Below are 15,980 nucleotides of genomic sequence, written 5' to 3'. Positions count from 1 at the left end.
TTGATCAAGTTCAAAGTCCTCTGCCATTTTAATAAGACAAGGACATCCTGCAGCATCCTTACCTTTGGGAAGGGGAGGGACTTATTATCTTTCACTAACGGGCAAAAAGGCCCAGGGAGGCCAAACTGCTTGCCTATGATTGCCCAGAGAGCCAATGTGGCAGAAATGGGGGTTTGAACCCAGGTCTCCTAACTTTTTTTTTTCCAGTATTCATTAAGCGCTTACTATGTGCCAGGCATCGTATTAAGTGCGGGGTAGATACAAGGTAATCCAGTTGGACCCAGTCCAGGTCCCACATGGGGCTCACAGTCTTACTTCCCATTTTACAGATGGGATAACCGAGGCCCAGAGAAGTGAAGTGACTTGCCCAAGGTCACGTAGCAGACAAGTGGCGGGGTCCTCTGACTCTTAGGCCCATGCTCTACCCACTAGACTACTGCTAGAAGTATCATATTGGTCCTGCCCTCTCCCACCCCTGCAATCTACCCCACCTAAACGTGCAGGCCGTGTCTCTTCCCACTCCAGCCCCCTCCGTTTGGATGGTTCTTAGACAAGAGCTGTGGGGGAATCCACTCACTTTCGTAAACAGTCTCCACCACTGCCAGTTCCTCAACTTGAGGTACGCGGCACAATTCCTTTGGATAACCCTCATGGCCGTCAGCTGTTGTTGTCGCTTGGCAAAGGCTCTGCATATGAAGACAAAACAGTTTGCTTTTAAAAAAAGAAGCCGTTGGGGAATGGAAGGTCTGACATGGGGTAGGATACCCTTGTCCAAACAAGGACATCTGGCCTGGCTTTTAAGGCCCATATTTGACCCAAATGCCCGATCCCAAGCATCTTGTCAGTCATAAGCATTGATCGCTTTTGTGTTGCCTGAAACTCCAGATCATAAACTCCAGAGATCATGGCCAATTTAATTCGAATTTTGACAAGCATCATGTGTGCCGGAGCCCTGCACAAACCATCAATCCACCAATCCATCCATTACATTTATTGAGCAACTATGTGTGCATGGCCCCATACTAGGGTCTGGGGAGAGTACAACCCCTGGCAGCAATGCCCTGAACTAAGGGCTTGGGAGAGAGTAATAGAAGCATGAGACACATTCTCTGCCCGCAGGGAGCTCACGTAACCCCTCATAGGCCCTTTTTGAGGGTTATTTTAATCCATGTTCCACTGAATTTGAAAAATCAAACAAGACATTCCACCCCTATCCCCCAAGTTGAGAGAAGAAAGGCTTATCCAGTTCACCAGCTCTTTGCTGTTGGATTTTCTAATTAGCTCCTTGTGGACAGGAATAGCTTCTACCAACTGCCTGTTTATCTGTTTTGATGTCTGCCTCCCCTCCTCTAGACTGTAAGCCCGGATGGGCAGGGATTCTCTCTATTGCTGATTTGTACTTTCCAAGCACTCAGTACAGTGTTCTGCACACAGTAAGCGCTCAATAAATACAGTTGAATGAATGAATACCAACTCTGCCGTACTGTACTCTCCCAAGCACTTAATTCTGTGTCCTGCACACAGTAAGCACTCGCTAAATACCACTGTTGGATTGTAAATGAAATGCCCGAATTCAAATAACTGGGGTTTTTTTTTTGGCAAGGGGTTGCGGAAGGGGAAGAGCAGATATTGAACGGGAAAACATTATTACTTTCTTGCGAGGTATCCCCGACTCATGGCCTGGAATGCCATAATGACATCTGTGATCTTCAAGTCCCGCTCCTCTTCCAGATGTGCCAGGACACCGGTTCTGAAGAAGATTTTACTCTGCCCAATCCTGTACAAGTTGGGGTCAAGCTCCAGCGCTTTGATCTAGGAGAGAAAAATAGCTCATTTTTGTTGACAGATGGTAAGGCAGCTATTTATGAGCAACGCTTCAAAAATGTCCTGCTCCAGAGGCAGCAGCCACCCTTTGGAAACTATATGACCAGGATGGGCCTAGGCAGGAATTCTACTCACCATGAGGATGCAGGCTTGTTTCCCATCCATAAACCCTTTAGGAATGGCACTCGCCGCCAGGATCTCGTAGCTGGAAGTAAAAATGGTGGAAGTCACTTGGAGTTGTTCCTCCAGCTCCCCGTCCCTCGAATTCAGAATCCAAGTGGCTGCCCGGTGAGCAGAGACGGAGGCCCTACCGTTGGCGGAACTCCTGGAAGACGATCCTGTTGGGGAAGCCTTGGCGACAGATCCGGATGCCTTCCAACACCCCGTTGCACCGCAGTTGCTCCAGCACGAGGAAAGCGTCCAGTTTCCCAGACTGCAAAAGTGTGTAGGGATGGGAAGGAGGGATGGAAGGAGAGGGAGAGAGAGAAAGAGAGAGAGAGACAGAGCAAGAGTCACAGAGTGAGAGACACAGAGAGAAAAAAGAGAAAGGTGAGCGTGATGCTACCTCAGAATTTAGGTAACGGGGGGAGCCAGCTACTCCCTCCAAACCATATCTGCTGAGTTCATGTGGCCACTCAAGGCAGTGTCCCATCGAGGACTAAAATACTAGTGATAGGAGTTTTTAGTAGGGCTTGCCTCTGTCCTGTCTCACACCTGCATGGCTGGAAAATTCTCCCATGAAGGCTTCTTCCTCTCCTTTCTACCTTCAGCCCCTGATTAGAGTTGGGCGATAAGAAGGTGGCATACAGAGTCCTCACCACTGACCAGCAATGGGCACAGAAGTGGATGAAAGCTTCTAAGGATGCAGTTAGAGAGTTGTGATCTCTTCCTACTCCAGACCTGCCGGTGTCACTCCCAGACCCTTTCTCGGCAGGGGCTCCAGAGTTTTCTCTCACCCCGCTGGCAGGCCAACTTTGCTATTTTCCTTGTACCTCAGAATCTAATCCCACTTTTCCCTCACGAAAGTTAGAGAAACAGACCCCCTTAACTTGTTTTCAATGAGATCCTCGGGGGCAGGGCTGAGGTTGCTTAGGAAAGGGACCTTGAGAGGGCTTGGGCACGTCTCCTCCAAGAGGCCTTCCCTGACTAAGCCCTCCTTTCCTCTTCTCCCACTTCTTTCTGTGCCACCCTGACTTGCTCTCTTTATTCATCCCTCCTCCCAGCCCCACAGCACTTATGTACATCTCTGTAATGTATTTATTTATATTAATGTCTGTCTCCCCCCCACACAGTAAGCTTGCTGTGGGCAGAGAATATCTGATTATTGTTATATTGTACTCTCTCTAATGCTAAGTACAGGGCTCTGCACACAGTAAGTGGTCGATAAGTACGACTGACTCAGTAAATAGCATTGATCGACTGATTGTGGGGGGAGAGGATGGGGTTTTACCCTCTTCTCATGGTTGGGGATGATACAGCGGACAAAGTTGGGAGTGGTGTTCCGGAGTGTGGTCATCAGCTTCCCGAGCTGCTCCTTGTAGAGCTGCCCCACTGTTCGGAACATGCCCTTCTTGGTCTTGGAGGCGCTCGGCAGGGAACTCTCGGTCATCTTGGCCATTTGGTCCAGGCCCACAATGCGGTCCACTGTTGAATGGACAAAATGGCAGCGTCAAGATCTCCCGCAACCCCAGATCTGAAGGGCTAGTAGTTTCCCTTGCGGGAGTGGAGTGGAGAGTGGGTGAGGGTTTCAGTGAGGAGAATGTGGGCCCGGATCCCTCCTCTCCATCCATTGTCCTGGGAGATGATGAGTTCTCTTTGAAATTCACCTAAAAATTCTGTCCCCATCTACCACGGTCTTCGCACCGTTGGCCTGCCATTGAAGGGAACTGACCCGAAGTCCTGTCCGCGGGGTGGAAACTAAGACGCTCCTGAGGTATGGGCGGGAAGTCAGGAGCAGCGTGACTTAGTGGGAAGAGCATGGGCCCGGGAGCCAAAAGGACCTGGGTTCTAATCCCAGCTCCACAACTTGCCTGCTGCATGACCTCGGGCAAGTCCTTCAACTTCTCTGTGCCTCAGTTTCCTTAACTGTAAAATGGGGATTCAATACCTGTTCTACCTGTTCTCCCTCCTGCTTAGAGTCAATGAGGGAGAGGGACTCTGACTCGGATGATTAACTTGCCTCTTACCCAGTGCTTAGAACAGTGCTTGACATATAGTAAGCACGTACCAAATATCATAATTATCATTATTATTATCTTTGACCTGATTACCTTGCATTTATCCCAGCGCTTAGTACAATTAGTCCAGTGCTTGGCACAAAGTAAGTGCTTTACAAATACCACAATTATCATTATTATTATTATTATTATTATACCATTATATTCCCCCTCTCCATCCCCCCATCTTACCTCCTTTCCTTCCCCACAGCACCTGTATATATGTATATATGTTTGTACATATTTATTACTCTATTTATTTATTTATTTATTTTACTTGTACATATCTATTCTATTTATTTTATTTTGTTAGTATGTTTGGTTTTGTTCTCTGTCTCCCCCTTTTAGACTGTGAGCCCACCGTTGGGTAGGGACTGTCTCTATATGTTGCCGATTTGTACTTCCCAAGCGCTTAGTACAGTGCTCTGCACATAGTAAGCGCTCAATAAATGTGATTGATGATGATGATACCATTACCTAAGGGTTGGCATTGTTCACAAAGGACCCCTTGGGTCAGGGGTTGATGTCAGCTGGGGTCCAGCTGACTCCCTGAATCATTTCAAAGAGCCATGAAAACAGGCACTGGTCTACTGGCCTCTGAAGAACGAGGTTAAGAAATACAAAAACAAAGCTCCTCTGTGGGGCTATAGTTGGTATTTTATATGGTGTTTTGTATTCACTAACTTCCACTGAGTTGACTCAGTAGAGGAAGAGCCAGTATTTCTTCGGAAGTGTCTACGAGGCAGGGCTTTTGACTGATGTTGGCCGGGGATGGTCGTCAGGTCCCTAGGTCAAACCCAAGGATGGCTCTGAGAATCTGGGGCATGGCTGGTCCTGGATGCTGTCTTTCCCTTTCCTTGGGAGGAGAGCCAAAAAGCATGGGCGGTGGGAACAGGTGAACAGATTTTCTGTCTGGGATGGTGTCCGTGGGCCGCGTTGGAGCGGGCGGGGGAAGAGGGATGGGAGGACGCTATCTTATCTCACCATCTTTCCACAAGTCAGCCACAAACTTGTCCGAGGAGGCGTTGAGAAGAGACGTCACGTTGTCGTTCAGGGGGTCCATGTTTTTGGTCAGCCAGGCGGTCGCATTGTAGTCAACCTGTCAGAAGCAGAACCTCTTAGGAGTCCTCATCTCAGGGAATGCCTCTGTCTTCCCCTCAGAGGCCGTAATTATAAAACCGTTAACAATAGCTTTGTTCTCCGCAGTCGAAAAAACCAGGCCGAGAAGAGAAAATTATGCCACTGCCTTGGGTCTAGTTTCCCAGATGGCAGAGAGATTTATGTAGGCAAACCGAAGGCTATGGAGAAAGATTCTAATTTACACATGGGCAGCAGGTAGAATGAAATTAGATGTAAGAATTTCTATCCCCCTGTTGCCTCTGGTGCTTTGCTATCTCCTCCACGTGGCTGTACTAAACACTACTGCAGAATTAGGAAACAGAATAAGTCACACAAACGAGCAAGTAGTGAAGCCAGGATTGGAGCCGAATGGCTTCTTTAAATTCGAGAAGGCCTTCTGCTGCTAATTCTCCCTGTCCTACCTTGATAGAAGCCCATTGATGGGTAAAGACCATCTCTATATGTTGCTGATTTGTACTTCCCAAGCGCTCAGACCAGTGCTCTGCACAGAGTAAGCGCTCAATAAATACGATTGAATGAATGAATGAATGAATGAACATGATACCGTTTCGGAATAAATGGTACTGTGGGTGCATTTTAATAATGATGGCACTTATTAAGTGCTTACTATGTGCAAAGCACTGTTTTAAGCACTGGGGAGGTTACAAGGTGGTCGGGTTTTCCCATGGGGGGCTCACAGTCTTAATCCCCATTTTACAGATGAGGTAACTGAGGCCCAGAGAAGTTAGGTGACTTGCCTAAAGTCGCCCAGCTGACAGTTGGCAGAGCCGGGATTTGAACCCATGACCTCTGACTCCCAAGCCCGGGCTCTTTCCACTGAGCCACGCTGCTTCTCTTAAGAAGGCGCATTTTGTGTTGAAGCAGCAGCCTCAGGGAAAATCTACGCTGGTCCCTTTACCACCAGACCAGAGAAAGTTGGCAGCCCAAAATGGGTGGGTGGGGAGGAATTGCCCAGTTTCCACGCCACCAGAACTTTCCAAGAACCCCTGCTCTCCCTTCTAGACTGTGAGCCCATTATTGGGGAGGGACGTCTCTATATGTTGCCGATTTGTACCTCCCAAGTGCTTAGTACAGTGCTCTGCACATAGTAAGAGGTCAATAAATACGATTGAATGAATGAATGTTCTGCTCTAAGAGAATTAGCAGCAGGAGGCCTTCTCGAATTTAAGCAAGCCATTTGGTTCCAATACTGGCTTCACCACTTGCTCGTTTGTGTGACTTTGGACAAGTCACTTCGCTTCTTTTTTTTTTTAATCTAATGGTACTTGTCATGCCCTTACTATGTGCCAGGGGTAATACTGGTAAAGATAATCAGGTTGGACACAATCCCTAGTCCCACATGGATTCACAGTCTAAGCAGGAGAGAGTAGGATAATAATAATAATAATAATGATGGCATTTGTTAAGTGCTTACTATGTGCAAAGCACTGTTCTGAGCACTGGGGGGGATACAAAGTGATCAGGTTGTTCCCCATGGGGCTCACAGTCTTCAACCCCATTTTACAGATGAAGGAACTGAGGTTCAGAGAAGTGAAGTGACTTGCCCAAGGGTGGAGCCGGGATTTGAACCCATGACCTCTGACTCCGAAGCCCGGACTCTTTCCATTGAGCCACGCTGCTTCTCTAAGGATTTAATCCTTCTAGATTGTGAGCCTGTTGTTGGGTAGGGACCGTCTCTATATGTTGCCAACTTGTACTTCCCAAGCGCTTAGTACAGTGCTCTGCACAAGTAAGTGCTCAATAAATACGATTGAATGAATTTACTTCTTAAATTAAATCTATCTATTTAAATTATTAAATGAAATCTATCTATCAAAATTAAATTAAATCTATTAAATTAAATTAATCTTAAATCTAAGGATTTAATCTCTAAGGATTTAATCCCCATTTTACAGATGAGGTAATTGAGGCACAGAGAAGTTAAGTGACTTGCCCAAGGTCACGCAACACACAATTAGTAGAGGTGGGATTAGAACTCAGGCCCTTTGATGCCCATACTCTTTCCATTTGGCCATATCTCTGTCCCTTCATCTGCAAAATGGACATTAAGTACCTGTTCTTCCTCCTGAAACTGCGAACCCCACTGAGGGACAGGGAATGAATCTGATCTGATTCCACTGTATCTTCCCCAGTGCGTAGCAAACTGTAAGTGCTTAATAAATAGCACAATAATTTTTTTTACTGATTATTTTGGAAGGTTGGGGTTGTGGTGGAGGACATGACTTTTGGAGAAGCAGCATGGCTCAGTGGAAAAAGCATTGGCTTTGGAGTCAGAGGTCATGGGTTCAAATCCCAAGCTCCGCCAATTGTCAGCTATGTGACTTTGGGCAAGTCACTCAATTTCTCTGTGCCTCAGTTCCCTCATCTGTAAAATGGGGATTAAAACTGTGAGCCCGCCACGGGACAACCTGATCACCTTGTAACCTCCCCAGTGCTTAGAACAGTGCTTTGCACATAATAAGCGCTTAACAAATACCATTATTATTATTATTTTGTGACTGTTGGATTTTGAGCCATGAGGAGCCTGATGCTCTGCTCCTCTAGCCACCAAACCCCTTTATTCTTTTTGTTCTTGTCTTTCATGTTGTTGGGGGCTTTTTATTGTTTTATCTTTTCCTATGAAACTGCTGCTAGTCCCCTCTCCCCACTTTATTCTTAGATTGGGAGCCTCTTGAGAACCAGAGACCAGGTCTTTATTCTTAGATTGCGAGCCTCTTGAGAATCTCACACTCCAACACTTGTTACAGTGCTATGCACACAGTAGGAATCTAATAAATCCTCTTACTTCTAAAAATGAACCCCCCTAATTCAGAACTAAGAGAAACTAGATTATGTTTCTCAAGTGCTTAGTACAGTGTGCTCTGCCCACAGTAAACGCTTAAAAAATTATGGTTGAATGGAATGAATGATGGAGAATCTCCTCCTTGATTTTAGGAATGAAAGAGCCCTCAGCCATCTGGGACAGTCAGTCGATCATATTTGTTGAGCTCTTACTGTGTGCAGAGCACTGTACTAAGCGCTTGGGAGAGTCTAAGCATGTCTAAGCAGGAGAGAGTAGGATTTAATCCCCATTTTACAGATGAGGTAATTGAGGCACAGAGAAGTTAAGTGACTTGCCCAAGGATTGAGAGAGTACAACAGAACAATATAACAGACACATTCCCTACCCACAATGAGTTTACAGCTTCATGTAGGCTGGCGGAACTGTGTTGGTCCATTCCAATCCTAGGATTTCATTAATACTCCAATTCTTACTTAAAATGGATAATTGTAGTATACTAGATTATTTTAATTTAGCGGTCCTTAGAAATCTTCTCCTAATCACCTTCCTTTCCCCTAGCATTCCCGCCACCGTGTTGAGTTTGGTAACACTGAGGTCCAAATTGAGCTTTATGAGAAGCAGCCTGGCCTAGTGGATGGAGCACAGGCCTAGGAGTTAGGTCATGGGTTCTAATCCCGGCTCTGCCACTTGTCTGCTGTGAGGCCACGGGCAAGTCACTTCACTTCTCTAGGCCTCAGTTACCTCATCTGTAAAATGGGGACGAAGACTGTCAGCCTCATGTGGGGCCGGGACTGTATCCAACCTGATTATTGCGTATCTATCTCTGCGCTTAGTACAGTGCCTGGCACACAGTAGAGGCTTAACAAATCCCCTTTCTAGACTGTGAGCCCATTGTTGGGCAGGGACCGTCTCTATATTGTTGCCGACATTCATTCATTCATTCAATCGTATTTGTTGAGCGCTTACTGTGTGCAGAGCATTGTACTAAGTGTGTGGGAAGTACAAGTTGGCAACATATACTTCCCAAGTGCTTAGTACAGTGCTCTGAGCTCCCTCCTTCCTCTCCCCCTCCTCCCCCTCTCCATCCCCCCTTCTTACCTCCTTCCATTCCCCACAGCACCTGTATCTATGTATATATGTTTGTACATATTTATTACTCTATTTATTTATTTTACTTGTACATATCTATTCTATTTATTTTATTTTGTTAATATGTTTGGTTTTGTTCTCTGTCTCCCCTTTCTAGACTGTGAGCCCACTGTTGGGTAGGGAATGTCTCTATATGTTACCAACTTGTACTTCCCAAGCGCTTAGTATGGTGCTCTGCACACAGTAAGCGCTCAATAAATACGATTGATTGATTGATTGCTCTGCACACAGTTAACGCTCAATAAATACGATTGAATAAATAATGCCCCGTCCCAGTCCCCTCAATGAGTTGGTGTGTGGTCCCAGACATCCTAGCTCCCTCAGGAAGAACTCCAACCTCAGGAGGGCCCTTATAAGACCCTCCTTATATAAATTATATATATTTATATATCTATATATCTATATATATATATATATATTATATATATTTGCATTCTTTTTTTGACCTTAGTAAGATGGTGCTTTTATTTGCAGGTCCCAGTCTATCTTTCCCACCTCGATAGGGTGGGTTCCTGCCTGGGAAGGAGATTTCCCAAAGATAGAAAAAAACCCTCACAGACGAGGAAAGCTCCACTGGGGCTGGCTGATACCTTTCCGGCATAGTGGATGATGGAGAACTCAGTTTTGTCCTTGATCTGCTTGGGCTTTTGGAACTTGGCACTGTTGGCCAGCTCTGAGCACAGCTTCTCCACGAAGGACTTGTCTGTGGCTTTGGGGAACCAGCACTCCTCATCCAACAGGGCCAGGACACCCGGCGGGTTGTTCTGCAATGCAAGAAAAAGCAGGTATGTCCATTGCACCCGTGTCACGCACTGGCAGTCCATTGCAAAAGAGCATCCGAGCTGGGCAACCTGAAAAAACAACTGCCAACTTTTGTTCTGACTTGACACCTGTCCACGTGTTTTGTGGTCTGTCTCCCCTTCTAGACTGTGAGCCCGTTGTTGGGTAGGGACCGTCTCTAGATGTCGCCGACTTGTACTTCCCAAGCGCTTAGTACAGTGCTCTGCACACAGTAAGCGCTCGATAAATACGATTGAATGAACTTGCACGCTACTTTGCATTCACTTTGCATGTCTTTTAACATCGCGGTGCACAAAAACTCTTCCAGTTTCTATCGCATACGGTTCCTGCGTCCTTGACAGTCTCCCTCTGCTTCCCACAGCCCTTAATCCTTCTCCCAGCTTCTCTCTCTCCAGCCACTGCTGGATCAGGATGCAGCTTGGAAAAAACTTCCAGTCGGTCTCTACCTTTGCGCGTCCTGCTTTGGGTGTCAGGGCCGACAGTCACCCTCAAAGCGGGTTAAGACAAAAACTCCCCCAGACTGCACTATATTGCATGGCACCTTACAAACACGTGGAGATCTGGAGAAATCAGAGACCCTGTCATCAGCCAAACTTTCTGGTTTGGCTTCATAGTTATGGACTTGGGAGTGAAGAGTAGAGCACTGCCTATGGAAGGGCGGAAAGAAGGAACGCCCTAAGGGCATATTGAAGGCGGCATCAAACAATGAGCCATTGCCATGGATTCCTGGGAAACTGCAGCGGCAGGAAGATCCACTTTGGATGCAGCAATAAGAGCCCTCGGCCTTTTTTGCGGGCGACAGTTCAGCCTAAACCCAAAGACGCGTCTTCATGCACAAACAGCAAGGGAAACACGGCTCGCCCTGTCCTCTTCTGAACCCCACCCATTCAGAGGGACCGTAACACTGTCTTCAAACTGGAAAGGCAGTGGGAGGTTCGGAAAGGGACACTCACCGGCCTTTCGATCAGCTCGATGCAAGGTTGAAGGTCGAGGCCAAAGTCGATGAAATTCCACTCGATGCCCTCCCTCTGGTATTCCTCCTGCTCCAGGATGAACATGGTGTGGTTGAAAAGCTGCTGAAGTTTCTCATTCGTGTAATTAATGCACAGCTGCTCGAAGGAGTTGACCTTGAAAGAAGATGGCAGAGTCAGAAATCACAGAAAAAAACCGATGGACTAAGTAAACCCTTTCCTGCTACTCTTTCCCAGTGGATGTAGTTGCTGTTCGGATTTCAACCATTGAGGGAGAAGGCTTGGGGAAGACTTCTAGACAAACGTATGTCATTTTTACTAAGCGTACATCAGAGACATACTTCGATAGGTGCCCACTTGGCAAGAAAACGTGTAAAACTCAACCGGTAATGAAAACTTTGTGACGTGCCCTCTCTGCAAGTCATGCATGAATAGTAGAGTAAATTCAATTGGTGTTCTTTCAAATGTACTCAGTATTCATCTTTCGTTGCTTCCAGTGGGTGGCTGACATAATGTAAGTTTTGTGCTACTCGAATGAGGGATTTGAATACAGAACAAGTATCTTGGATACATCTGTAAACAGACGATCCTAACATGATCTGGAATAACCCCACACTAAAACATCCTGCGTCTCTAAAAAAGAAAGGCCTAAGAACTTTACTTTCTTGTCTTCTTCGGCTTGTCGATGCCTCCTGTACTAGAATGGCAGGATTGAATCACCCTTGAAGTGGGTAAACCTAACTCTTCCCTCCTACCCATGTGAAACAGAGATTAAGTCTGACCTGAAACTCTTGTAGTTACCTCAGCGCTTAGCATTTAGTAAGCATTTAATAAGTACCATGTGAAGCTCACCCCTTAGTACCAACCATCTCAAAATCTGGAATTTCGTCAAAATTCCCTCTCAAGAGGGTAGCCACAAAGAAGGGACGAACAGCTTGTTACACTTTTGAGTCCACACTGCCATACCTCAAAAATCTCAAATCCAGCGATGTCCAGGATACCCAAGAAGGAGGCTCCTTGTCTGTGCGTTTTATCCAGGGCCTTGTTCACCCGGGTGAGAATCCAACGGAAGAGACGCTCATACGTTGCTTTGGCCAACGCTTCTACAGCAAAGTCAGCCTGCAGAGGGGAGAGTTGGAAGCCCACTGTTGGGTAAGGACCGTCTCTATATGTTGTCAACTTGTACTTCCCAAGCGCTTAGTACAGTGCTCTGCACACAGTAAGCGCTCAGTAAATACGATTGATTGATTGGAAGGCAATGGGAGGAAGAGCAGTCCTTTGAGGAAGTTGTGGAGTTGGGCAAAATTTGGGTTCAGGTTTATATTATTTTTCATTCCGAAAACACAACCCCTTAGAAGAAAAGAGAGGGAAGAAGAAATGAAAAAGACAGACCTACAGGGGGGCAGAAGTAGAGTAACTGGTTTTCCATGGTGGGAAGAGAAATACAGAGCGGGCCTAAGGAAGATCATGACCATCTCAATTTTGGTGATTAATTATGTGCCAGAACAGGCTATCAGGGGAAACTGTAGAATCTCCCGTCCTTTAGATCTCTGCCAAGAGAACAGACAACCATTTGTCCAGAGTGGTTTAGGTGAGGCCTGCCTGGGGTCTGGGAGCTGGGTTAGACGATTTCTCAGAATCCCTTCTGGCCTATTAACATTCTGTGGTGCCATAAGAAAACATGCAACCTTATATCATTACCTGTTCCTTGGTCTGGGCTTTCTGAACCACATCCCGTCCAACTTTAATCCGAGGTGTGAGGATTGATCTGGTGAAATCCGTCACATTAATACCCATCAGATGACACACTTTCTGAGCAGCTAAAGGGGACAGGAGGAAACGCTTCTGAGTTTGACACCGGAGTCAATTGGTAAGCGAAACATTTTCAAAGGACAATTTGAGAAGCAGAAAATACGTTGTTATTCTGGTCGTGCAAACGATCACACCCTCATAAACCTAGAATCCTGGAGCAATTAAACAAGGCCTCAAAGAAATTAAGGTGGGAAAGAATCTTGATTAAAATGGAAAATAGGATTTCCATAAGGACGGTTCTGATCTGCTTTCAAGCTCTTGATGCTATTAGGTTACAGCGACAGCTTTGCTTTGCTACAGGGAAGGAGAGGAAAGATGGAGGAAATTTATGGGGGAGAAAAGTTTGTGGATCTATCTTGTAAGGCTGCATTAATTTTTCCCTCAGTACATCTTTGTTTCCTGAACACCTGGCTTAATACTCTGAACACTTTGTTTAATAAATACTATATATTGTTGATAACAGAAACAACAATTCTGAATTCTGAGGCATAATAAAATACACTGGCTGGCTGAAATGACTAAGTAGATTCTTGCCTGGAAGGCAGAATTATTTGGAATTCTCTGTAGAAGTCTAGCCCTAGAATTAAATGGATGAAGCTGCAGGGAACCAAATAGATTATCATTTAAAGGCAAAAAAAAAAAAAAAATCTCCACTCCCCTGTGTTTCTTAATGGTAGAAAAGTTTGCTGCCTTAATCTCACTGTAGTAGGGTAAATGGGGAAAAGGGGGTAATCTGACTGATTTTGTCCCTATTTATAGGAATCACTTGGAAGCCATTTCTTGTAGCCTTAGAGGTGGTATATATTTTGGTGACGAGATGTTTTCACTGGGCCTAAGTCTTGATTAGTACTGTTGCTAGGTGGAGGGGAAATCTTATCTTTACTCATCAAGTAGTGTACAAATTCTTCTTGCCTTATACTTTCCACCTTCAACAGCAGGCAAGCACTCGAGGGTGATTTTTTTTTCCCCGAGAGCTTCCCAGAATGGGGGCAAGCAAGATAATGGGATAAGGGGAACAAGGCTAAGAAACGGCGAAAAAGCCTAAAAATGCCATTTGTCCATAATGGCAGGATTTCCTGTGTGGGCTCTCTGCAGGGGCTTAGATAATAACAATGACAATCATAATGATAATAAATCATTAAATATTCCCTTTGTCTGCTCCTCATCGACCTTTATTTGGGACCAAACGTTTGTTGTGATTGGATCAGTGTGCAGTTCTCTATAATAGCAATATTACCATCAATGGTATTTATTGAGCACTGTAAAGCGCTTGGGAGAGTACAATACCACAGAGTTGGCAGACACACTCCCTGCTCACAGTCAGTTTACAATCTAGCGGGGGGAGACAGACATTAATTTAAGTGGAGAATTTATAAAATATAATTGATAGAGTTGTTCATAAGTGCTGTGGGTGGAGAGGCCATCAAATGCCCAGAGGTTTCCAAGTGCAATATCCTCTAGTAAAGAAGATTTGCGTGGACTCAGACTACGCTTCTTGGACTTTCCACACAATAATCTTTACAAATCAAGAGTTTAAAAGTATCGTCCTCAGAAGAGCAATAATTGCAAGTTTGCAGAATGAAACAGGAAGAGCTGAGGTATCATCTATTCGAAGAGTCAGTGACTAACGATAACCTCCAGGTATTATGATGAAAAATGACTCACTTTAAGAAGCAGATTTTTGCAAAATATATTCAAAGAGCAGCAGAAATACCTGTGTTATCTGGCATGGAAGCCTGATCTGTATTTCTTTCCTTCTTGAAGACAATATTCCCAAGTTGGAGGACGGACGAAACAACCTTCAACATGGCTGTTATTTGAGGGGAACAGACAAAAATACAGAAACACAAAATGAAGACTTCTTGTGGTTTGACATTGTAATAATAATAATAATGTTGGTATTTGCTAAGCGCTTACTATGTGGAAAGCACTGTTCTAAGCGCTGGGGGGATACAAGGTGATCAGGTTGTCCCACGTGGGGCTCACAGTCTTCATCCCCCTTTTACAGATGAGGTAACTGAGGCACAGAGAAGTTAAGTGACTTGCCCAAAGTCACACAGCTAAGTGGTGGAGCCGGGATTCGAACCCATGACCTGTTAACTCCCAGGACTGCGCTCTACCCACTGTGTCATGCTGCTTCCCCAGCTAAGCGCTGGGATAGATTCAAGCTAATCAGGTTGGGCCCATCATCATCATCATCAATCGTATTTATTGAGCGCTTACTATGTGCAGAGCACTGTACTAAGCGCTTGGGAAGTACAAATTGGCAACATATAGAGACAGTCCCTGTCCCACATGGGGCTTACAGTCTGCTTCTGGAATTCGCTCCCACACGCTTACTCCGGTGCTCTACGCAGAACGGGCACTCAAATATAATCCATTGATTGGTTGATTTTTTTTTTTATTATCATCACCACCAGTGGTATTTGCTGAGCATGTACTGGGTGGGAGGGAAGACTAGATTATGACCACGATCAATGATTGCTGTGAAGGAAAGTGGAAGAGGCAGAAGTTCATCCTTCTCATGAGTTCCTCTCCCGCCCTCAATCTCTCGAAGCCCTTGGATGTCTGACGATGATCTCATGGGATGGTCAGGATCAGTAAGCCGTCCCCACCCTCTCCCGCACACCCAGTATGAAGTCAGCCGATGACTCACTAGGGCCCCCAAACCAAATCCATTTTCTTGGCTTTACGCACTTCTCGCCTTGGCATGAGAAATAGTGCCTCTTCAGTGGTATTCTCCAAAAAACTCTCAGAAAAAGCAATAATAATAATAATAATGGTATTTGTTAAACGCTTACTATGTGCAAAGCACTGTTCTAAGTGCTGGGGAGATTACAAGGTGATCAAGTTGTCCCACGGGCAGGGGGGCTCACAATTTTAATCACCGTTTTACAGATAAGGTAACTGAGGCACAGAGAAGTTAAGTGACTTGCCCAAAGTCACACGGCCGGGATTTGAACCCATGACCTCTGACTCCAAGGCCCGCTCTTCCCACTGAGCCACGCTGCTTCTCGCTAGTAATAATAATGCTAATAACAGCATTTGTTAAGCGCTTACGATGTGCTAGGCACTGTACTAAGCTCTGGGGTGGATTCAAGCGAATCAGGTTGAACACAGCCCCTGTCCCACATGGGGCTCAGAGTCTTAATCCCCATTTTACAGATGAGGGAACTGAGGCCCGGAGACTTGCCCAAGGTCACCCAGCGGACAAGTAGCAGAGTCAGGATTAGATCCCAGGTCCTTCTGATTCCCAGGCCCGAGCTCTAGCCACTAGGCCTTGCT

At 45.7% G+C, this 15,980-nt stretch overlaps 1 protein-coding gene across 3 annotated transcripts in view; it reads right to left on the bottom strand.

Annotated features, from left to right (window-relative positions):
- MYH11 (myosin heavy chain 11) overlaps nt 1-15,980 on the bottom strand; it is a 125,948-nt gene that overhangs the window by 37,633 nt on the left and 72,335 nt on the right. For all 3 annotated transcript variants that reach the window (XM_038762297.1, XM_038762298.1, XM_038762299.1), the window contains 11 exons: nt 14,410-14,505; nt 12,585-12,703; nt 11,850-12,002; nt 10,866-11,039; nt 9,702-9,875; nt 5,025-5,139; nt 3,275-3,468; nt 2,136-2,257; nt 1,960-2,029; nt 1,652-1,812; nt 578-686 (listed from right to left, as the gene is read on the bottom strand). In XM_038762297.1, coding sequence (XP_038618225.1) covers nt 578-686; nt 1,652-1,812; nt 1,960-2,029; nt 2,136-2,257; nt 3,275-3,468; nt 5,025-5,139; nt 9,702-9,875; nt 10,866-11,039; nt 11,850-12,002; nt 12,585-12,703; nt 14,410-14,505 — 1,487 coding nt within the window. The remainder of the gene's footprint in view (nt 1-577; nt 687-1,651; nt 1,813-1,959; nt 2,030-2,135; nt 2,258-3,274; nt 3,469-5,024; nt 5,140-9,701; nt 9,876-10,865; nt 11,040-11,849; nt 12,003-12,584; nt 12,704-14,409; nt 14,506-15,980) is intronic.

Source organism: Tachyglossus aculeatus, chromosome 21, assembly GCF_015852505.1.
Source record: "Tachyglossus aculeatus isolate mTacAcu1 chromosome 21, mTacAcu1.pri, whole genome shotgun sequence".
In the NCBI taxonomy this organism is placed as follows: Eukaryota; Metazoa; Chordata; class Mammalia; order Monotremata; family Tachyglossidae; genus Tachyglossus; species Tachyglossus aculeatus.
Note: the sequence above shows the minus strand (reverse complement) of the source record. Positions and strands in the feature narration are given on the sequence as shown.